The sequence below is a fragment of the Colius striatus genome, chromosome 7, assembly GCF_028858725.1.
Source record: "Colius striatus isolate bColStr4 chromosome 7, bColStr4.1.hap1, whole genome shotgun sequence".
Classification (NCBI taxonomy): domain Eukaryota; kingdom Metazoa; phylum Chordata; class Aves; order Coliiformes; family Coliidae; genus Colius; species Colius striatus.
Window position 1 is genome coordinate 23,214,746 of NC_084765.1, and position 24,054 is coordinate 23,238,799.

The window sequence follows — 24,054 nt, forward strand, 5'->3', positions numbered from 1 at the left end:
GTGGTGAAAACAGTTTGGAGGAGTTTGGTGAAAACAGGTGAAGGAGCACTGGAACAAACTGCCCAGGGAGGCTGTGAAGTCTCCATCTCTGGAGGTTTTCAAAACCCACCTGGATGTGTTCCTGAGGGGGCAAACTAGATGATCTTTAGAGGTCCTTTCCAACCCCTACCATTCTGTGATTCTGTGTGAAACATTGATCAACTGAGTCTTGAAAGAATAAGCCTCTAGAAGGCCAACTGCAGTTAAAGTACTTAATACATTTAAGGGATCCTGATTTTTGCATTGTAATGCAATTGTTTTTGAGAATCCTGTCTTTTTTAGCAACACATTAGTTGTTCAGTGGGTTTGAATGTTATACTAGTTTGAAAATTATGTTCACGTACTTTGTTTTGTTTATATAAAAAATATTTAACTGTCCATTGAAAAAACTTAATTGACCAGTGCAATTGGTTAAGTTTTTACTTCTAAGAAAGCTCATGTTAACAGTATTGTAAAGTGAAATGCATGCAGTTGACTGTGGTTATTTTTATCACAGACATTCTTTTGACCATCTCATAATGGCTAGGACACATTGGCCTCTATGATTTCTTTTTTTTTAATATGAAATGATTATCAATGTTAGACTGTAGAAATGAATTAACATCTCAAGCTCTTTAAGGTCAATATCTAAAATTATTCTAATTTAGATTTTTTTAAAAGAAAATGGTAGTACTTTCACTAGACCTCTCATCTTCCACAAGATAGCCTTTTCTAGTAGTAGATGCAATGTGAAATCAGAATTTATTTCAATCATGCTGAGTTTCTATTAGTCCCTAGGGTAAAAGGGGCTCATTTACTTCCTGTGCAACATAAGTTATGATGTTGTCTTAATTAATCTGATCAATACTGCATGAAAGGAGCTGTTGATAGATTGACAGCAATAGAAGATGGAAAAATAGCTGCTAGAATTTAGTCTAAATAGAACACTATGCCAATTTTTCAGTAAAACTTGAAATTGCATTTTAACCCATATTCCAGTTTTATTTGTACTGTCTCAAAAATGAGCAAGATTTTCAATGGGAATATGTTATTTTCATTCAGTTTATTATTTCATTCTGATGTTGTATCTCTACTTTTTAAGGAAATGTAGAAAATAGGAGAAGCTCTTTTGTCATAAAATCACTAGAGAATTCTTTAACCAGTATTTGATTTAATGGCACCATTTAATTTTTTTTTTACAAATTCCTAATTTTTCAATGTGGAAAATCCATCAGTAGAACTTTGGTCTTCTGCATTTAAAAAAAATATATATATATATTCAGACCAAGAGATTTTCAAGATTTCTCAAGATTTAGTAGCCACGGAAAACACCTTGAAGAAGTCATATAGTTCGTCCTTTTTACAATCTGGAAGCACTGGTATTTGGTATCTCATTGCATGCTTTTCCAGTCTTACAACATTATGCCTTCCTACTTTAGTATAGAAAGATACATATGTTTATCTTTCATTTTTGTCCTCTGATGTGGTAAAGAACATTCAGACACAATGAGAAGAGTAAAGAAAACAAATCTTAAAATGTTTGTTCTTTAAGACTTCACTGATATGCTGAAAAATTACCCTGTCCAACTCTAAAATGTGTTTATTTCTTCTTTAGCCATTGCAAGCTGAGAGTGCCTCAACAAAAAAAATGCTATCTAAAAAACATAATAGTGTTTGATGATATTGTACAGGAGATTCCTCTTCAGTATTGAAATATCTGAATTCTAATTGAATAGCAAGTTACTTGACATAGTTTTCTCTTAATTTCACTTCCCTTTAAAGGGAACAATAGTACTTTGGTCCTCCCAGGAGCTGAGGATAGCTAGTCGGATAATGTTTTCACAACCTTTTGGAAGGGTAAAATGCTTACTGCTGCTGGTGATAATGATGCTGACAAGTGTCAAAGTGCCATGAGTCCTCAAATAGTGTTTTTTAAGAGTATGCTTAGGTTATTCCAAAAAAATATGCATTGTAGAGACACTAGTCAGAAACATATCCCTCTGACAGACAGAACAATTTATGAGAAGTTCACTCTGGTATTTAAAGGACCTCTGAGATCAGTTACAGCTTTTAGAGAGAGAAATCTCTTCTAAAGCTCTCCCAGAAAGAAGTGTGAATAAAACCTGTAAAAGCAGGTTTTGGTGGGTTTTGTTTGCTTGTTTGTTTGTTTGTTTTACCAGTACAAGCTGTAATCGTTTAGATGTCCTGGACAAATCAGCAAATTGTTGGAGTATTTTCATTGTTTTCCAGACTTATTTCATAGGATAGATCTGACATACCAGCACAGATTGATGCAGCCTAGAATTTGTTCTCACATAGATAACATCCTCATATAGTTACTGAAATTATTAATACTGGCAATATTACTGGAGAAAGGAACCTATCTGTTCCATATCTGTGTTATGTCTTTTCTTGGGTGGTCACTCAAGAGGAGTTTTGCAAAAGGCCCTGAAGTTTAATGCCACACAAGCACAGATGTATTGTCTTAATGGTTGAGTTTTAACATCACAGTACAGTGCCTGCTGTTTAGTTTTCTTCTTTTTATTTTTTTTTAAGAAATTTTGCTTCCTTTTTTTCTTTTGATCTTTTTTCTTGTTTTCCTATTTTCTCTTTTTTTTAAACACTGACATTTGATAGTACTGTAAAAACTTGGATCATTTGGATTGTAAAACACCTTTAAGATCAACCAGTCCAAATGTTAAACAAAGCATGCTGTCGTGTTACACTCCAGGTGAGTTATAGATCATTGCCAATGAAATATCAAAAGACAGCAAGTCTTACTGCATCTTGTGTGTGTTTATATATAAATATATATATATATATATATATATATATATATATATACACATACTGCATCCTGCAGTCATAGCTGTGCTCTGTCATTTGGTTTCCCTCGGTATGGCATTCCCTCTGTGTGCTATTTCTTGAAAATAAATTGGGTTTAGTTAGAAGGTTCTCTATTTTCTACTGCTATGATGTTTATATCCATCGATACCTCTGCAGCTTTCTATTTTGTAGAAGGAAGGAGACTATAATACTTTGCCTTGAATCCTATACCTGGCTTGCAGCTCTTAAGAACAGGATAATGCAGGTTCACAAAACACTTAGTACGATGAATTTACAAAACTAGACTTCATAAGAATCTCTGTCCCCATTTCACTCTTTCCATAAATTTACTTGTGTCTGCTAGACACAGTATTCCTTGCAAAAATTCCCTAGATGGTTCCAGAGTTAGAATTCTTGGAAAAGTATTCCCTTTAATCTGTTCATTTACAACTTGAGTATGATGTCATAACTACTCTTTGGGAAACAGGGCATAGAAGAGTCTTTTAAATAGCAGTCCAAAGAATCAACTATTAACATTGAGCTTCATGAAACCCTCTCTTGTTCACACACGATGTTTAAAGAAGGGATAAGGTGCATCACTAATTTGGAGTAAGGATGTCAAATTAGTGTTACAGGACCATTTCACAGGATAGTCCCAAACTAACCTAAATACTTAGGTTCAGTGAATACCTACATTAAATAGATTTTGAACAATTTGTTAAATGGATTTATGTAATAATTAACTTTTTTCTTAGTTATGAATGCTGTTCCAGGAAGGAATGAGAAACTTCCCAAGAATGCAGGCAGCATCTGCAAGTACTGAGATGTATCTGGAAGCAGTCAAGAAAACATCTGAAGCTGCTATGTCTATTTCTTTCTGCTGTTCATTTAGACTTCCACTGTGGCGCATAGCAGGAGTTTGTATTGCTGCCCAGGAAGGTGGTGGCATTAGTGGTGGGCTTTGGCAGTGTGAGGAGAGGGATTGGACTCGATCTTAAAGATCTTCTGCAATCAAAATGATTAAATGATTCTAGGTTGATGTCCTTGCTGTCAAACTGAAAATTCCCTGAAAAATTAGATGGAAACATTAATTGGTTTAAAAACTGGTTGTATTAATTGGATGAGAGAGATACAACACACAGGGAGTTTCTAATGAACCAAGTATGGTTTCTTGTAGCATCCTACTGCAAAAGGAGAAAGAGAAGGGAATTAAAATATTATTATATCATGCTGACTTAAGGAAAAGTAGTTATTTGAAGAGTTATTCACACATGCATTGTTGAAGTTTATCTAGTAATAGAGGGGTAAAGGGCATAGCAGATAGACCTTCTACATACCTTTAGGAAGAATAATTATACCTAATTACGTAAAAAAGTAACTCATATGCTCAGATGTTTTTACAACACTTAATAGCACCGATTCAATAAACATTTCTAGGTATAACACATACCTGACTGAAGTTGTATATTAACCTGTCATGTTAAACTAAATCAATTAATAATTTCAGGTTGCAAAGAATAAATACAGGAGACTTGATACTACCCAGACTAAACACGTATCTCCTTTGAGTATTGCAGTATGAAGAATTGTCAGGAGACTCTAAGATAGCAACTTTTTACTAAAAGTATTGACCTTTTCTCTCATTTTAGGAGCGGCTGAGAAAAGTTCCAAACATGGTGCAGAAGACAAAACACAAAATATTATTAGTGCTATGAAGGAAAGAATGAAGATTAGAGAGAAAAATAGACCAGAGGTGTTTGAAGTGATCCAGGAAATGTTTAATATTTCCAAAGAAGATTTCATACAATACACAAAAGCAGCAAAACAATGTGTTTTGGATGGAACATCCAAATGGTCAGCAAAAATAACCATCACAGGTAAATTTTCTTCTGAACTGTTTTCTCTAGGAGCTCTTTCTTTCCTTGTCAGGTTCAGGAACAAGATTTATTATGATCAGAGCTGGAACAGTGTGTTCAATTGCACACTCGGTGCACCTATAAATGACTAAATTTATAGCTGGACAACTGAAAGAGTTTTAAGTTATAGCTATTGACAAAACTATTTTATATTCCACCACTGGAGTTAAGAAGATAAAACGGTCTTGTTTTGTCTTGTTTACCATCTGACAATATTGTCTGTGATAGTGCTGAACTTTTGCCACCAACTGCAAGAGTTAAAGTTCACAATTGCATGTATGGGTTTTTAACGACTAATGCTAAGAACACTGGTGCTTGCAATTCCAGACCTCATTGGTTTGGAACTCAATATTCATTCTTGTTGCTTTACTAAGGATGTGTTGCAATACGGAGCCAGGGAAACCTGCATACCCAGAACATACTCAAACCTGCTTCCAACTGCATTGGCTGGGTTGCTCATAAAGATTTCCAGGTCCTCTGACTTTGACATTTCAGTTTTTGGATTAAAACCTCAGTAAAGAAAATTTAAATAAAAGCTCAGCTGACTACAGAGGTCAGACTGACTTTATGTGATATTGAATTAGAGACAAATAGAGATTAAATTAAAATACCAAAGAACTGAAAGGTAACGATGTGAAATATTAAGACTCTGGTTAGCTTTCACATTGAAATTAGCCTTAATTTCATTTTAATGTTATGAAAAATAAGAAAAGTAAAATAAATATTTTCTCTTTCTCCAGGATTTGCATTATTCCTGTTATGAGGGTTAAGGAGACAAAATTTAGGAATGTATTTTCAGCTTTTAATAGCCAGTTTGGATTAAAATTGGTGAAACAAAAGCTGTATTTTAAAAATGTTGTATGCTTAAGAAATATGCTCATTTTTCTCACTACTTAACAGCAATTTGCATAAAAGGTATGCTTAAGTCAGTTCTTCATGTCCGATGTTTGACACATGTACATATGGTAATTTTCCTAACCTGTTTTACAATATATTTTCCACGTACCCTTTTTAAGTTCAAATACAAGCATATTGTTAAAAGCAATATAGAAGTGTCCTTTCCCACTCTTTATGAAACAAGTGACTATGATAACCCAAGCAGATAGATGGCATTATTTTAGAAATTACTCAGTAAATGTGTGAATGCTTTCAGTCTCAAAATCTGCTGGATAAACATCACTTTACTAATGCTGGTACAAAACTGGATGGCTTAGTTTTTCTCTTTTAGAAGTAAAATACTGATGAGTTCTGGAGAATCATGACCTAATAAAAGAGTCATAGAATAATTTAGGAAGTGATATTGGAAGGGATTTCTGGAGTATATTGAAGACTTCTGTTAAGAGCAGGGCTAATTTCAAAGTTAGATTAGCCTGTGCAGGGCTTTATCCAGACTAGATTTTAAACTCTCCAAGGATGAAGATTCCATATTCTCTCTGGGGAACCTGACCTGCTGACTACATAAGCTGTTACAGTTATTAACCACTCACATTGTAAAACTATTTTCTTATATGCAGCTGGGATTTCTCTTCTGGAATGTGCAGCTGTTACATCTTATTATTTCACTGTATGCCTTTGGGAAGAATCTGGCTTCATAGAACCATAGTATAGTTTGTGTTGGAAAAAAACTTTAAAGGTCCAAATTCCTGCAATAAGCAGGGACATCTTCAACTAGATAATCTCATCCAGGAGCTCATTGTCTCTGTGATCTGCTCTTTTTTGGTAGTTGAGAACTGTAGCTTGATCTCCTCTTAACCTTTCTCTTTTCCCAGATAAGTGAGCCCTATTCTCTTATGCCTTGTGTCCCAATCTCATGTGTCCCAATTGCCTAAGCAAACTGGCAAACCCTTCATTTGACTTTCTTCAGTTTGTCAGTCTCTTTTACTGGAGACAGAACATAGAAAAAATATTTCATCTGGATGTGACCTCACAGGTGTCATAGGTGCAAGTAAACACTTCCTTCAGTTTGCTGACTATATCCTGAATAGAGAATGAAAAATTCTATGGTTCTATGGTTCTAGGTTCTATGGTTCTATGAAGCCAGATTCTTCCCAAAGGCATACAGTGAAATAATAAGATGTAACAGCTGCACATTCCAGAAGAGAAATCCCAGCTGCATATAAGAAAATAGTTTTACAATGTGAGTGGTTAATAACTGTAACAGCTTATGTAGTCAGCAGGTCAGGTTCCCCAGAGAGAATATGGAATCCTTGGAGAGTTTAAAATCTAGTCTGGATAAAGCCCTGCACAGGCTAATCTAACTTCTTAATGAGAGAATTTCCCACAAGTGGAGAAACATAGAGGCAAATCTAAATTGTTGAATCTTAGAGAAAGATGGAAAGAGAATCTAGACTTCTTGAGTAGCTAAATATTAATAATTTGGAGAAGGAATGCTGGAGTTTGAGAGATGTGTACTTACACAGAAACAGCTTAGTATATGTTGGGTCCCAAATTACAGAACACTGCTAATGCTTCCCCTGACTGGCACCGTTTAAAAAACACTTTCCAATTTGTTTGCAAGACAAGTGGTTTATATCAGGCAGGAAAGAAATTAACCAATTGAATTTCAGTAAAAACTTTTGTGTAATTGGTAGACGGGATTGAAATATGTGTGCAACAATTTACTAAGTGCAGCCAATTATGCACTTCTTCCACTTCGATCTACATATCTTTCCAAGGTATTTTTTACAGCTAAGGCAGCCATTTAAATGGAGTATGAAAATAAACTGGAATTAGGCACCAGGCACTGGGGATGGTAGTTCAGGGAAAATATTTAATTTATATTCTTACTTCATTATAACTCTAAAGGATATTCAAGGCTGCCTTGTACTCATGGCTAGTGTAATAGCTGACAATTCTGGAAGATGTTTTCTAAGCTCCTGCATAAATGAAGGAGAGATATTTCCTTGCCTTCTAAAAATTTACAGTGAATGGGGAAGATAAAATATGTTCTAGTTCAATCTAAGAGTTAGTCTTTTCAGGAATCAGATGTGTTGAAAGTAACAGAAGCTTACTTTTTTCACTGAAGTCACCAGATATGACAGAACCTGCACCAGGAGTTGAAACTGCTGAGTAAAATGGTGCTGTTTTTATGTAATGATTTTTCTGAGCACACTGAGGGAGCCTCATTGTCCAAAATTATTGACATTAGAGAATGTTAGCTAAATATTACTACTGAGATGGTTTAAATAATATGTGCAAAATAGTAAAGTCAAGCTCTGATGATGCTTAAAGCCATGGCAAGTGTTTTAGCTGCAGCTTTCTGGCTTTGATACATTATTATTTGACAGTTCTGCTTTCTCCTGTTTCCAGTTTTAGAATCATGATGGAATATCAAATGGTGTGTCTTCATATTTGCTGCACAATTGATACATTAACTACACACTCACATTGTCAGAAAAGCTAACAAATGCATAAACAGTTACTGATAAATGATCCGAACTGTCACCTTTTCTGTAATAGAATAGGAAGCATTCTGAAAATCCTCATGGTTCATCTCTCACATAAGAAGAACAAAGGACAAAGTCATAACTATGCCCACCATGTTTAGTTTCATAATGCACAGTGAAGATTTTTGAACATTGGAGGGTTTATTTTGGATATTTTAGTTTGAATCTTTGGATAATTTTTTAAAATACAAGTTGAAGTTATAGAACAGCATTATATTAATTACCATGCTGAATAACTCAGATTTTGAGGAGAGCGTGTGAATTATGCATGGCAAAAAAAAGTATTTGTTTTGTGCTCTGTAGTGAATCTAAATGTATTACTGTATTAAACTCTCTTTGTAAATTTTATACAGTGCAGAAGAGTAGTTAGATATGCCTTGTCTGTCTCCAGAGTAACAGACGGTGGGAAAATTGATTAAGACTTTGTTTCCTGTTTCTATTGTCAATGTATCACTTATTTCTTGGCAATGAAAGCTGTAAGAACTAAGGCACATTTCCCTCCCTTTGTTTCAGTTCTTTGTGCTCAGGGCTTACAGGCTAAAGACAAAACTGGCTCAAGTGACCCATATGTTACTGTGCAAGTTGGCAAAACCAAGCGAAGAACAAAGACCATTTTTGGCAATTTGAATCCAGTATGGGATGAAAAATTCTATTTGTAAGTAAAGAAGATATTGTTGTTTTTTGCTTTTTACATTTACATTTAGGCAAGGCTACCAGGTGAAATAATTATTTAATTCTAAAATATTAGTTGTCTACACAATGCATATTTATTACTTTAATAAATAAGAAAGTTTTGAATAGAGAGAATATAGAAATTAATTGTGACTTTGTCATATAGTAAACATACAACTCATAATTTTGTCTTTTTGGAGATCTGTTGGTGGTGTTATTTATTCTAATTTTTTAGGAAATTTAAGTAACAGTTTTCAGACCTTGACCTTACATAAAAATGTAGACATTATAAACGCCTTCCTAGGTCCCAGATACTGACCATGTAAATTAAATGCTTTTTTATTCAACAGTATGACACTTCTAGGTGAAACTGGGGAATTCGATAGTGACTGGTATGCTTGAGGCTCTGGGCTGGTCTGTTTGTAATGTCTATCCTTTCCAAGACTGACACTTATCCAGAAGTCTGATGTGGAAAGTTTGATATAATCTGACTGACTCCTTTCTTTGGCCACAGCCTCTGAACTGAAAAGGGTATAGTTTGTTGTCAGTGTATCAGGGAACTACAACCCTAACTGCAGTGTAGATGTTTCAGTCTGTAATACATTGACTAAGGCTTGCATATCATTTCACGCCAGTTCTAGTTCTGGCAATGTTCCTAGAACTTCTTTCAGAAAGACATACTACAATACAGGAAATTTCATTCACAGGTACTGTACTATACTGTTCTTTTCCTGAAAATATTGCCTTAGGATACAACACACTCCTGACTGAGAATGTGAGCAATCTAGTAATATTATTTACTTCCTCAATGTTATTTCTTTGCATGTAAGAAAAGTATTTCAACATTTATTCTTTTCTCAGCTTCCATATATGATGTGCATTTATCTACTATTGATAAGGCCAATCAGGGATTCTGAAGGGTTAATATAAAACCTAGATTTTCTTTGGAAAGTTCTATGTGAAAGAGAACTATTTACTTAGATTTTTTTTAAAGTTATTCAGAAAATTCCCAGTCTACTCTGAAAGCACCTACAACAGTATTATAATATAGAATGAGTAGACATTTTCTGGAGGCTGTGTGAAAACACTAGTATGGTAAATGACTGAAAGAAATTATAACAATAAAAAATATATACAGTTTCAGTGTTCATTAAATTCAACAGTTTTATTTGCATTTTTACTGAGAATATATGTCAATATATCTATATTGACACATTATGATAGTCTAACCTCTCAATACTATGTTATAAAAGTCTAATATGTTTGTGCCTAACAGTCCTATTCAAAATAGAATGTTAATTTCTTTTAAACAACTCAGCTCAGGATCCTTTAGACTACTCAGTCAAGAAGCAGAATCTGTACCTAGTCACCTTGTGCAACTGACAATTTCAAAATATACACTCAGAAAAATGTAAAATACTTGTCTTCAGACTATAACATTATTGGTTTCTTCTTACATTCCTTTCCTCAAAGGAAGACATCACTTGTTATTATTGCTATAAAAACAATAGAAAAAATTTCAATTATGGTGCAAGGAATTTGAAGTACAGCTGTTTTATTCAAGAAAGTGCAATGTCATAAAATGAGAGGTTACTTTCTTGTCATGTAGCACAATATGTTTGATCTTCTCTTTTTTGGACTAAAATCTGCTACCTATTGTAGAGGAGGTTATCATTTCACTAGTGAGTTTGAAAGAAGTATGACCAAAGATGCCACTTATATTTATCTGGAAAAGATATTAGGTAATCCAACTGTATGAAACAATGTGTGCCCATTTCTTTCACGGATTCAAAGACCAGTACTAGAAATGAATTGGTAGATTCAGAGAAAACACACACTTAGAAACTTTTTACAGGCTTCCCCTATACATATCATGCTTTCTTTTTGAGTTATGTTACTCCACTGACACTTGAAGTGTCATACCTCATTGAATGAGTGTGAGTTAACAAAGGTGAAAGAATACTTCTTTGCATTTAATTGGATGAGTTGGATAGTGTCAAGAGTTAGATGAGCAATTCAGCAAATTACGTATGTCATGGTTTGACATGACAGCCTTTTCTGGTAAAGGGGAAAGGACTATAAATATGGCTCCTGTAAGAAGTTGCTCACAACTCTCCCTAGCTCTGAGCCAGACCCACTTTTGGGGCTGAGACAGTTAGATGCCTCCACGATCACTTTTTAATAAGAAGCCGGAAGAGGAGGATTCTTCCTCCATCTTCTTCCTGTTTCTTCCTTCTTCTGTCCCTTCATCTTCTTCTGGCTGCTGGTGGTGCAAGGAGTAGGAACAGTGAGAGAAACAACCATGCAGACTCCAAGGTCAGTGATGAAAGAGAGGAGGAGGTGTGCTGGAGCAGAGACTCCCCTGCATTCTACGGAGAGGGCTGGTGAAGCTGAGATTTATTGTCATTTCTTTAAAGACCCCACATCAGTGGTAGAGATTCATTTTCATAATGACCCTGTATCGGGGGCAGAGACTCATGTTGCTAAAGCTGACCCCGGACTATGGGCAGTGATTCATTCATTAAAGGCCCCGTGCCAGATACAGTGACTATGGCCAGGGGAGGCCATGTCCCAAGGGAGGGACCCAATATCCACAGCTGTAACTGTGGGAAGGAACCCATGACAACGCAGCTCATTAAACTTATGCCCAGAAGAGGCCTTGTCCCGAGATAGGGACCCTGTAACTGCAGAAACTGCAACTGTGGCAAAGAATCCACGCCAGAGATATTCACCAAGGACTGCGTCCCATGTGAGGGAACCTGTATCGGCAGAAGCCGCAGCTGCTGGGAAGAACCCACACCAGAGCAGTTCATTAAGGACTGCGTCCTGGGGGAGGGACCCCGTGTTGGAGCAGGGAAAGAATACCAGGAGTCATCCTCATCTGAGAAGAAATAAGTGGCAGAGCCCATCTGTGAGAGACTGACCACATCCCCCATTCCTTACCCCCCTGAGCCATTGAGGAGGACGAGGTAGAGATATTGGGAGCAGTGAGCTGGGCCCGGGAAGAAAGGAGGGATGGGGGAGGGAGATCTTAAAGTGCTGGTTGTAATTTTCTCATCATCCTACTCCGTTTTTGCTTTTATTTCATTCTGTTTCCTGTTTCCTCTTTAAGTCAAGTACTGGAGTCTGTTTTGCCTGGAACCATAATTGGCAGCGAGCCCTCCCTGCCCTTGTCTCAATGCACAACAACCTTGCTTATCTCTTTACTCTCCTTTCGCTGGGGCTTCCGCCATCCTAACGAGGCTGGGGGTTAATGGGAACACCAAGCGAGAGACTGTCCTGGTGCTGCTGTGCTAGCTGGACCAAACCATGACCCGTATTAAGATTAAAAAGTATTTTCTCAAAGATGTGAGCTGGCCTAATGTAAAATCCCTGGAAACCTTGAAATATAACGTATTTTTTTACACCACTCCATCATCTGCTCCTCTAGCAATGACATTAGTTAAAAAAACCAAACCTTACTATAGCATAAATCTCCTGAGTAACTGCCTTGAATAGAATGCCTTTTTAATCATTGTTACAGCACTTTTAATTTCTAAAATAGTTGTATCTCTGACTTATTTAATGCATTGGATTTTAATTGAAAGTGTATGAGAATTTCTGAAACATTAAACAAGCAATACATGTTTAACCACAAGATTATATCTGAAGTAGATCAATATACTATTTCATTGATGCAGTAAGTTTCATTTAAATTAGGCTTCACTGGTGGCCTTTGATAGCCTTATTTAAAATCAAACACTGATCATCATTGTAAGTGCTAAATATTAAATTGCAGAAATAACACATATCTAAAAATATTACAATCATATATTTACTCATAATACCAAACCATTAATTTAAATCTCCCCATCTGTTCCAAAACAAAGTCTTGGAAAAAACATTGGCTCCCCACTGTGCATTTACTCTATTATAGCAGACAGAGTAAGGGCAGTGTTACAGTTTGCAGAATCACACTTAAGCCTAATATGATGAAATGAGCAGAGAGCAAACAAAACATAATGTAACCCTTGGCTAAATGACTATGAGATACTGTCATAGGTTTTAATGTGGGAACTCATAAACCGTGACTCAAGTAGAGCTTACCTACATCTACATGCACCTCAGTAAAAAACAAGACTGTCAGAGGAAGAATACATCTTTTCTTGAAAAGTATATTTTTTTGCATAATTAAAAGGGAAATCACATGGCAGTTGGGGATTTTTTTCCAATAAAACATTAAAGATATAGGAAAGTTTTTTTTAATACCAGATAAAAAGAAGAGACTTGCAGCTATATGTCACTTTCCCTCTTCTGATTGAGTGTGGCATTTGATATGGGAAAGGGACTGCATTTTTATTTTTTAGTTGCAAGGAAGAAAAATAGCTTTCAGCCTTGTACAGGCTTTTAGATCCACATACAACAATAAAACTCTTCTCCATTCTCACTCTTTTCTTGACTATTTGCAACAATTGATTGCTGAAATATGGAAATCTGCTTTTTCTGACAGTATTGTCTAGCGAGCACAATCTCCAAATTGCCTTGCAGACTTAGCAGATATCATGTTTCCTCTGACCGTTCATTAACAGCTCAGATATTATTGTATAATACAGAAGTCTTTCATATAACCAGATGATTATTTTATATTACTTATTCTTTCTGTTTTGGATGTCGCTAGGCCACCATATGCCTATGATGCCTTCATTGGATATCTACTACTCTTTTCAGTGCATGAATGCATTGGATGTAATTGATGTAAATTAGACTGATAAGAAGGCTTTTTTTGAGGACTGTGATTGCCATCTGGACAACATAATGGTCATCACTAAACTGTTAGAATTTATATTATTCCTGACATTCTTGATAGCTTTCTGGTGATATACTGAAAATATCAATGCAGATATAAAATCCTATAGAGAGAAAATTTACAATTGCTCACAGAAAAAAAAACCAAAACAAATCACCTGTTTGTTAAAAAAAATAGAATATTACGGAGAAGTCTTACTAATATATGTTTTAGCAGATAATACTGGGAAAAATGAATACTTCATTTTCCATGCTTACTGTTATATTAGAACAAGAAGTAATAGGTAGAAATTCCATTTAGAGAGACTTAAATTAGACTTCACTGGCTCCACTGTTGGCAAATTATTTCTGAAGTAGTGGAATAGATACATTTCCTGAGAGACTATGGAACTATCTCACAATACATTAAGAACAGAGTGGACAGACTTCTAATAGCAACACCATGATTGTATCTAGTTCTAGTTTGCATAATAGCAATAATAATAAAGGTTGAGGGTAATAAATGGCTTTCTGAACTTCATATTACTACTCTCTTCCATGAGTGTGTTTTTTCTTCAAACTTTTCAGACAAAATCTCTGTTATCACCTTCCATTCCCCATCTAAACCATACAGCATCCAAGATACTTTAGTGTATGGGAAAAATATTGAGCAAGAATTTAGCAATGTTCATCTCTTGTATTATTATGTGTGCATTATTTTCTATACAAAATGTATTTATTCCTCACACTTATTTGTAAGGAGATTTAAAAAAAAAAAAAAGTCATTTGCTGTGTTTCTTCTCTTAATCTGTGCTATGTTTTGACATACTTTTTCACACAGTGCTTGCAGCCAGGCAGCACTTTGATTTTTATCTGTTTTCCAAGTGAGTCGAAGTTGACTAACTGAACAAATATAGAGCGAAATATTGTCCTCCAAAATCTGTTCTTTTAGTTTGTGGAATATATTTCAGGTGTGTCTAATAGTCTACAATTAAAGCAATATCCCTCTGAAGTAATAATACAGTAAGTGTATCTATAGTCAGTGTCATGAAGTGTGATACGTATTATGTTTTTTTCACATGCCTTAGAGAGCATATGTCTAAAAAGAATTTAAGTGGTGTTGTAACAAGCTAAACAGAAGTAGAAACTATCAGAGAAAGAAAATGAAAAAAAAAAAAAAAGCAAAAACCAAAGTTGTGTATTTCAGTTAGAGGAGAACCCAAAAATTAAATCAGCAAGTTCTCTTACATAGGTAGACTGGCAGTCTTCAGCTGTAGTAGCCTGTTGAAAAAAAAATTAAGAAATCTCTAGGTTTGTCCATTAACAGCCAGAGTGACTCCTCTGGAACTTTGGCAAGTTGTTATGGCTCTGGATTTGACATTCCTTAAAAGTTATGTAGGTGAATATTATTTGGGTCTTGGAAATCGTCATTGGAGAGCAGGGAATATTTATAGAAGAAACTTTCTTATATATATATATAAAATATATAGCAGTGTTGGAAACAATATAATATAATATACTAGTGTTGGAAATAAAGATGTATGCTAGTGCTTCAGAATTAAAAAGAAGCTAACAATATATCAAAAAGGAGGAATGGGCACTGTGAGTGAGAAGTAATCTGTCTGTGAATCATTATCTCAGCTATAAAATTTGAGAACGAATAGTATAATGCTTCCCTTTTCTACATTTCTTTGTTCTGTAACTTTTAAGGATATTTTTAAAAAATAACCTGGTCATTGTCTGTGGAATTGAAAAGTTTCCTACTACAATACAAGTTCTTCAAAGCTGTTCTGCCATTAGCTGCCTCCTCAAACTAGTTTGCTGAGTGTTTGGGGAATACATGGAATTATAGAATGGTAAGGGTTGGAAGGGACCTTAAGAGATCATCTTGTCCAACCGCCTGCTAAAGTATGTCCATCTAGATCAGGTCACACAGGAATGTGTCCAGGTGGGTTTTGAAGACCTCTAGAGAAGGCGACACCACAACCCCCCTGGTCAGCTTCCCCCTCACAGTAAAATAATTATACCACTTCTAAACAGATTTCTTTATCTTATTATGACAGGAAAGATTTTTCCCCACTTATTTGGAGCTCAGATTATAAAATATTATATATTTGTTTGATTTTTAGACTCCTCTTTTGTGAAATAATTGGTTAAAAGTTGATTATGAAAAAGAAATGTAAGATATAAAATGTGCAAAAACTGGAAGTGAGTAGACAAAGATGTTGCAAAGGCTTGTCAGTCAAGTATGTTTTGTAGATCTCAGACATAGCATAATTTGTCTGCTGATTGCTTACAGAATTTCACCAAAATAATGTATTTTATTGGAAAAACAAATTGCTTTAAGTTATAGAAATAACAATAAAATATGAAAAACAATCCCAATCTATCCACCTAGAACTAACTATTCAGAGTATGCAAATTTGTTAATGAATTTAAAAGATTTACTGCAGATTACAAAGAAAGAATGCTGTTATGATGAATGTATTTCGTTTTGACAGAGTGAGAAATTAGTCTCCATACATTTTTTACCAGCTTCTTTCTTCATTTGCATTTATTTCTTTACTGAAAGTAGCACAGTGTAAATTAGTTGCTACTTTAGCACTAGGTACAGATCTCTTAGTTGAGGTATACAATTAGATTATACCAGCACACCTAATATTAAATTTACATTGGGATACTATAGTAAAGATAGTTTATTATTACATTTTTTATTAACTTGGCCACTAGAATAAGCAGGAATGCTGTGAGGATTATTTTGTGTTGGTGTGGCATTCTGCAAGTACAGATTTAACATCACCAGTTTTGTGACAGATTATTAAAACTACTGCTTGCCATCTAGCATCTCTGAAGTTTTCAGAAGTATCAGTATTTTCATTCTTTGTGTGCTAAAGTGTAATTAACTTCTCACCTTCCTTTATCACACCTTAGTGAACACTTTTACGTTGCGTATAAAGCAGAGGAGCTAGAAGAGGAACACTGACAACAGTATATATTATCTTTGCCTTGAATTTCCCCGGCTGATTATCCTGGCCAGATTAAGCAGAAGTAAGAATCCCAACCAATGCCTTTTGCAAAGCCTTAGAGCTTCTCACAGGTTTTTCCACTGACTAAAGCAGAATGTGCATCTCATTATATAGTGCTGTTTCTGAGAGACTTGTCAGGTAAGCAGAAGCATACAGATAGGTGTGTAACTTTAACAGTAAATCTTGCAGTCTCACTACCATAGGGCAGGCCAGTAGAAATACGTGTTCATCCACTCTTCCATTCATGCCAAATCTATGGTAGTTTTGGAGTCTTACATGTGAACACTATGAACAAATAGCAGAGCAACTGAGTGCTAAGAGTTTAGACACAACGATGATCATGGGAGTAAACTCAGTAGTTTTGATAAGTCTCTCCATGTTTTGCTAAGATAAGATTAAAGGAGAAAAGGATGTAGGAGAGATAAATGAGCATATCAGGGAAAAGTGTAGTATTCCTTAATCAGCTAACTGTACATCAGAGGGAAATTGGTGCCATGTCAGCAGAATAAAAATATGGTATTTACACTCAAGTACTATTTTATGACTTGATATGCAGCATCTCCCGGAGAAGAAAATCAGGACCAAGATTTCTACTAATAGTACAGATATGGTGATCATGAAAAGGCTTTACCAGCAATGCATGTCCCTATGCCACTGTAGAATTCATCTGATTAATAATCTGATTAATGTATTAGGTGCATAACTTACATGCAATTCAGGACTCTAGCAATGTTAATAATTCGGGTCTACATTTTAGGAAATTTCAATGTTTTCTGGGCTTAGGTGGGTTTGTTAAGGCAAATATGTTCATTGGATCTACCTGTGTCTTCCTATATGTTATATGGCCTTCCCAATAGCTTTTTAATGTTGTGGTCAGAGAGAAGTTTCACAGATTGCATAGTACTGTGTCCATCGTGTTCTCTGAAAATACATGGTCAGACAGAGGAGAGATCCTAACAGTATCCTCAGTATGAGCTCACCCCATAGTAGACACCAGCAAAACCATAAAAAGGGGTAATTTATGAAAAGCCAGGTTATGGGAGAAGATTCAATAGGTGATTGCAGTTAGTTAGATATCAGGGAAAAAAGGAAACTAGGTTTCATTAGTTGTGCTAATCACAGAAAATGTGGATTTTAATTATCAGAGATATCTGCAGCATTAAAATTTGGGATACAGACACAAATATTACTGTGATACTGAATGATAAATATCACAGTGAATCAGAGTAAAAGCGGTGCATGCCATTTTTAGTGACTGATTGGCCTTGACAGTAATAATACCATTTAAAGCACTTAACACTTCCAAAGCCCATTACCACCACTAATTAAGTCTTAGAACACCCCTGAGGGGTGCCAGTTGTGAGATAAGTTATAGTATTACTGTTTTAATGCTGGAAACACTGAGACAGATCACTGAGCAGTGATAGTTTTTGAAATAGAATTCAAGTAAGAATTCTTAATCTAATGTCAAACTAAGATCTTGCCGGAGATGAAAATTTGCTGCTGCACTTTCAAGCTGTATTTAAAATAATAAAAGACTTTTAATATTTAAAATAACCAAATACTTTTAATATTTAAAATATGTTTTATAATATAACTAAATGGATACAAAAAAACTCACTGTTAGTATGGATGCATGAGTAAGACGTTATAACTGATGCCAGGTCTGTACTAGCTATGAAATGTCATCTGTTTTCCGCTACCACAGACTTCACAGTCAATGGCACTATATTCCAATGAAGTCATCAAAAGCCAACAGTGACAAATAGTTAATAATTTTTATTGTGGCTTACAGGAATAAGCCACAGAAAAAAAAAAAAATCTTCATTTCTGTGCAAATCTATGCAGGATAGAGGTTGGAGTAAAACTTTTTAACTAATTGGAACTCTGCAGGTTGCAAGTGAACCCACCTCGCTCTCTACATCCTATAGTTTCTCAAATACACATAACTCTTGAGGGTTTATTAAGCTACTTAAGTTTCCAAGGAATTTCTGGTATATGGCAATCTGTCCCTACTCCTTACCAGGGAATGGAGGTCTTGGAGAAAAGTAATATATCTTTCAAAGAAGCAGCTACTTATTTCTCCAAGTTTTTCTGATTGCCTGTCTTGTTGTGCTGTTTTTGCCTGCTTGTTGAGGGTTTTTTTTAAGAAAACTTCCTTTCAAATACTGGAATATGCTTTAAGATTTTCCCACTTTTGTAATCTAACATTCTAGGCTACTAATTTTGTGGACTCTGTATGTACTACATAGCATTCCTAATAAACCTGATCTAACTGTACTTTTACTAAGATATTTTTTAAACAAAGAATAGCATCGAGAAGTACACATTGTAAATTAATTTGTACTCTTTGTGAGGAGTTCGTTACATTCCTAAATATAGTTTCTATGTATATATAATTCACTCAAGTTCATCTCTTTACTTTCTCCTATATATAGTAATTTTGTCCTTGGAAATGTAGTATGGCCTTTTATTCCACTGAATGTTGCAGGCTGTTTGTATTCTGTCACTTTGGGCAGCTCAGCAAGTGTACAGAAATCAAGGACAATGAATCAGACAGCAGTACAATTGTATGTAGCTTATGTATCACATTTTGTATTATTATTTTTACAGTGAATGTCATAACTCTACAGATAGAATAAAAGTGAGAGTATGGGATGAAGATGATGACATCAAATCTAGAGTAAAACAACATTTCAAAAAAGAATCAGATGATTTCCTTGGGCAAACAATTATTGAAGTAAGAACATTGAGTGGAGAAATGGATGTATGGTATAATTTAGGTATGACTTACTGATTTTTTAAAAAAAATAAAGTAGAATCTCAGCATCTGTAGATTTGGGGCTTCAGAATATATAGCTTTGTTACCAATATACAACTTTTTAAATATTAAATGTTACAGGTTGGTTCAAAAATGAAAGAAATGTTCTTTGTTTTGCTCCAGAGTTATGACTACTATAAACCAAACAATATCAAAGGAAAATATTTCATTTTAATGGAAAATTTAAATTTAAAATATATAAGAAATCCCATCATTTCAGACTTGTCACTTCACAATAACATTCTTTGGGAAATACATTGACAAGGATACATAGAAAGATCTAGAAAGTATTTTGCTTGTTGTTCCTTTTATTCAATATTTTAAACATTTTTATGTACCATTCTGGTATATAATCATCTTTGCTTTTTAATGTGTTCACAACTGTGATTCCTCATAAAACTTACTCATTTGAGTTTTCTCTTCTGTACGTGTCAAAGTTTACATTCAGAGTCATAAACTGAAGACAGTCTGCTGAAGCTCAAAATGCTCTTTGTTGTCCTTAATGACTGCACTTTCTTGTCTAGACAGATCTTAAGAAGTATCATTCTTTTAACCAGAAATAAATCAATGAAAGTGTGCCTCAGAATATATTTTCTTTATCTAAATTTAATCATACAACTGTTCTTCAATGCTAAAAAACTCTTTGAATGCACTAAATGTTCTGGAGTGGCCCTTTAAAAGTTAATGTCTTGTAAAGCATTTGTTTCCTAATCAGCAGTCAATTTCCTGTCTAGTGTTTCATTTCCCTGTGACTTTTATAGATGTGTCAGTGAGCTATGTCTTACTGACATTGAAAAGTTAAAATAAAATTACTTTCTTTCCTATTTATAATGAGATTTTTTTAAAAGAAAGATAATTCCGTCATTATGAGTTCTGAATTTTATTCCTTGAGAAATTTCAGTGAGTTACACTGATATAAACATTGATATAAATTATTATGAAGTAGATTTTTAAAACAAATTTTGCTGGACTAATGTGACTGGAAGCATTTCAATAATAACATTGAAAATCTATGTGCTCTGTAAAAGGCAGAATCAAGATTGAAATGTTTTCAGTCAGCATCTAAACCAAAATATTGATAAATTGCTTATAATACTTCCAATATGCTAAAAAGAATGGCCTATTTTCTACTGATACATACATTGACCCAACTGTAGTATGTCAAATGGTACAGAAGAAAGAGGAATTTAACAAAACTACTGGATTTGTGCAATAACAATTCTTACTAATTGTACTGTTCAGTACCACTCACATCACATAAATAATAACCAAAATTTTAATATCTATTGTCCCAGTTATACTCCTAGAGCACATTGGAAAAGGGAAAACTGGAGGCAAAATTCAATAACCTCCACAATGACCAAGTGTAACTGGTCAGTGACTGATACAGATAGTGTAAACAAAGTTTTTCAATATCATTCCTTCTTTAAGATTCGGCTTGGCTCTGTAATTGAGTTCTGTTAGGAACATTTTGAGTTTCGCTCATATATAGTTGTTCAGGTTGTTGCTGAAGTCTTCATAACTGAAGGAAAATGTCACTAATGAAAAGAATAATAATGAGAACAGATATCAAATATAAAATGGAAATAATTTCTATTGAAAATGAAAATGTGTTGAAGTGCTGTGCAGCCTGGTTTACATTTGGCAAACAAAATTAAAATTATTATTTACTTCATAGTTTGATATTCTGTTTCCTGGTCTGAACCATAGGTGAAGTATTAAAAAAATCTACTTTTCTCACCAGTAGGACTCTTTGGCTTAAAAAAATGTTCTTGTTAAGCTAGATTGATTTATGAAAGCTTTTCACATGATATATACATATTCTTGGTAGTTACCAATATATTATTTTTCTGCTCTTCAGAAAAGCGAACAGACAAATCGGCTGTCTCTGGTGCCATTAGATTGAAAATCAATGTTGAAATAAAAGGAGAGGAGAAAGTCGCTCCCTACCATGTGCAGTACACCTGTCTACATGAGGTATGTTTGAGAAATTAAAGCATCCTTTACAGAAATTAATATTAAGTCATTGCATGGGTAAGGGAAAAAAGCTACAAAACATTAGACCACTGAAATAAATAACTGCTGCTATACCTCAGGACAAGGTTGGTTTAGATTTCCCACTTTGTATTGCTGATGGCATATCAGGGCCAGACTCATAGGCCTAAAAATATAACACCAGTAGATCATTCCTACCAGTAGCAGCTAGTAAAAAGAAGAGGTGGAGCTGGCTTAATTCTCTCTGTACTGTTTTTTTATTTTAACACTTTGATGCTCCATATATGCTTGCTAGCTTCAAGAAGATACAACTATTTCTGTAAGTTACATAAATATAGCTATTGATTGTAAAGGACTTTCTTCCTTCAAAATTCATATTTTGAACAGAGCAGAAAAAAGCAGGAGAAGCATAGGTAACATAATTTTTTTTCTCCTGTCACCTAGATTGCTTTTGTCAACATTGAAAAAAAAAATTCATCACTGTTAAACCAGTCTGTCTTTCAAAATATTTTCTTTGATTTTGATTCCTCTTCCCTCAAATAGTAATCCACATGAAATTCTATTCTCAAACTACAAGTACTTGCTGAAAGCTGGTAGATAACAAATGGTTTAAAGTTCAACATCAGTGTGTATCCACAAAATCCCATTTTTTATCACTTGCAAAAAGATGTTCAGGGCATTTGCGCTCATAGATTTTGACCTGATATTGCAAACGTTTTGACCTGTGAAGTAAATTGCAATATTATGTTGCTTTAAGATAAAAGAGAAGACAGTTAATTAACAAGACTAATTATTTCAAAGTTTTGAGGGTTTTTTCAGTCATTGAAAATAGGAAATGAAAACTGCTGGTCAGTTTGTAGATAAGTAATGTGAATATAAATAATCTGAGAAACATGCTGTGACTAATTAAAAAGTAAATACTAACTTTGGATGTAAGGTTGCTAAATCTTATTACATGCCTTACATCATTTGAGAGGCTCCTACAATATTTCTCATATGTCTTCTGTAACTTACAGTTCTTAAATAATGAATATGAAATTTACTAGTCACAGATCCAATTAAAGTTGAAGCATTAGTGATTATTATAACGCCACTTTTTATTCATTAGCAAAGGTATATGACATAGAAGAGGAAGTTTCTGCCCCATTTTATGTATCAGTCTCTGTGCCAATTAGCTGACATGACCTTATATCAAGGAGGTAGATCAATGTGCTAAATCATAAGCCTGCACTGCCAGAGTTCTGTGACAAAAATAAAACATGTTTACAGTCTTGGGTGTTTTATTTACCAAATGATGACTAGCAAGTGCCATTATTCAGAAAAAAAATTTAAAAGCCTAAACACCTAACAATGAACATATTGATAACTATTGTATACTTTCAGAATGCCATTTAAAAGCCAAAAAATCCTATCTAAAACATTTCTTACATTTAGAATCTTTTCCATTACTTGACGGAAGTTAAATCTAATGGTGTTGTAAAAATCCCCGAAGTGAGAGGTGATGAAGCCTGGAAGGTGTACTTTGATGATGCTGCACAAGAAATTGTAGATGAATTTGCAATGCGCTATGGAATTGAATATATTTATCAAGCTATGACGTAAGTATTATTATGGCTGGTTTTCTACTCTACTGTCAAAAATGTGTTTGAGGGAAGTGATGAGCTCCAGTCCTTCACGTTTTCATTCTCCATTTCACTCCTATTTCTGATTTTAAATTCTTGTGATCATTTATGCCCTGATTCTAATAAGTTGTTCTCATCAGCAATGGAGTTAAGATACAGACACTTTATAAGCCTTTACTGATATTACCACTAATGCATTTCTTAATCCTTATGGTACTGATATGTGTCAAGGTTCAGAAAGATATCCAATGTTCTAGATGGAACTGGGATGGCAGAACAGGGTTTCACAAACTCTCCACAGAGATCATTATAGAACACCAATAATATGTGGAAATAACTAATGCAGACTATTTTTAATGATACTACAGAATCATATAATGGTAGTGACTGAAAGGGCCCTCTAGAGATTATCTAGTCCAACCCTCTGCTAAAGCAGATTCCCTTTGATCAGCTTACACAGAAAGGAACATGTCCAGGAGGATTTTGAAAACCTCCAGAGAAGGAGACTCCACAACCTCTCTAAGCAGCCTGTTCCAGTGTTCTGTCACCCTCATAGCAAAGAAGTTTCTCCTCATGTTGAAGGAACTTCTTATGTTCCAGATTGTGCCCATTAATCCTTGTCTTGTTGCTGGGCACCACAGAAAATAATATGAGCCCCATTCTCTTGACAGCTATCCTTTAAATATTTATAAATGTTGATAAGATCCCTCTCAGTCTTGTCCTCTCCAGGCTCAACAGCCCCAGGTCTCACAACTTTTCCACAGAAGAGAGGAGCTCTGGTCCCCCGATCAGCCTTCCACTAGACTCTCTCCAGAAGTCCTCTATCACTCTTGAACTGAGGGGCCCAGAACTGGACACAGGACTCCATAAGTGTCCTTACCAGAGCTGAGTAGAGGTGAAGGAGAGCCTTCTTCAACCTGTTGGACACCCTCTTCTTGATATATACCA

At 34.8% G+C, this 24,054-nt stretch overlaps 1 protein-coding gene across 3 annotated transcripts in view; it reads left to right on the top strand.

Moving 5' to 3' along the window:
- Positions 1 to 24,054, top strand: part of UNC13C (unc-13 homolog C) — a 218,198-nt gene that overhangs the window by 106,487 nt on the left and 87,657 nt on the right. For all 3 annotated transcript variants that reach the window (XM_061999969.1, XM_061999968.1, XM_061999970.1), the window contains 5 exons: positions 4,494 to 4,721; positions 8,720 to 8,861; positions 19,282 to 19,451; positions 21,351 to 21,466; positions 22,919 to 23,082. In XM_061999969.1, coding sequence (XP_061855953.1) covers positions 4,494 to 4,721; positions 8,720 to 8,861; positions 19,282 to 19,451; positions 21,351 to 21,466; positions 22,919 to 23,082 — 820 coding nt within the window. The remainder of the gene's footprint in view (positions 1 to 4,493; positions 4,722 to 8,719; positions 8,862 to 19,281; positions 19,452 to 21,350; positions 21,467 to 22,918; positions 23,083 to 24,054) is intronic.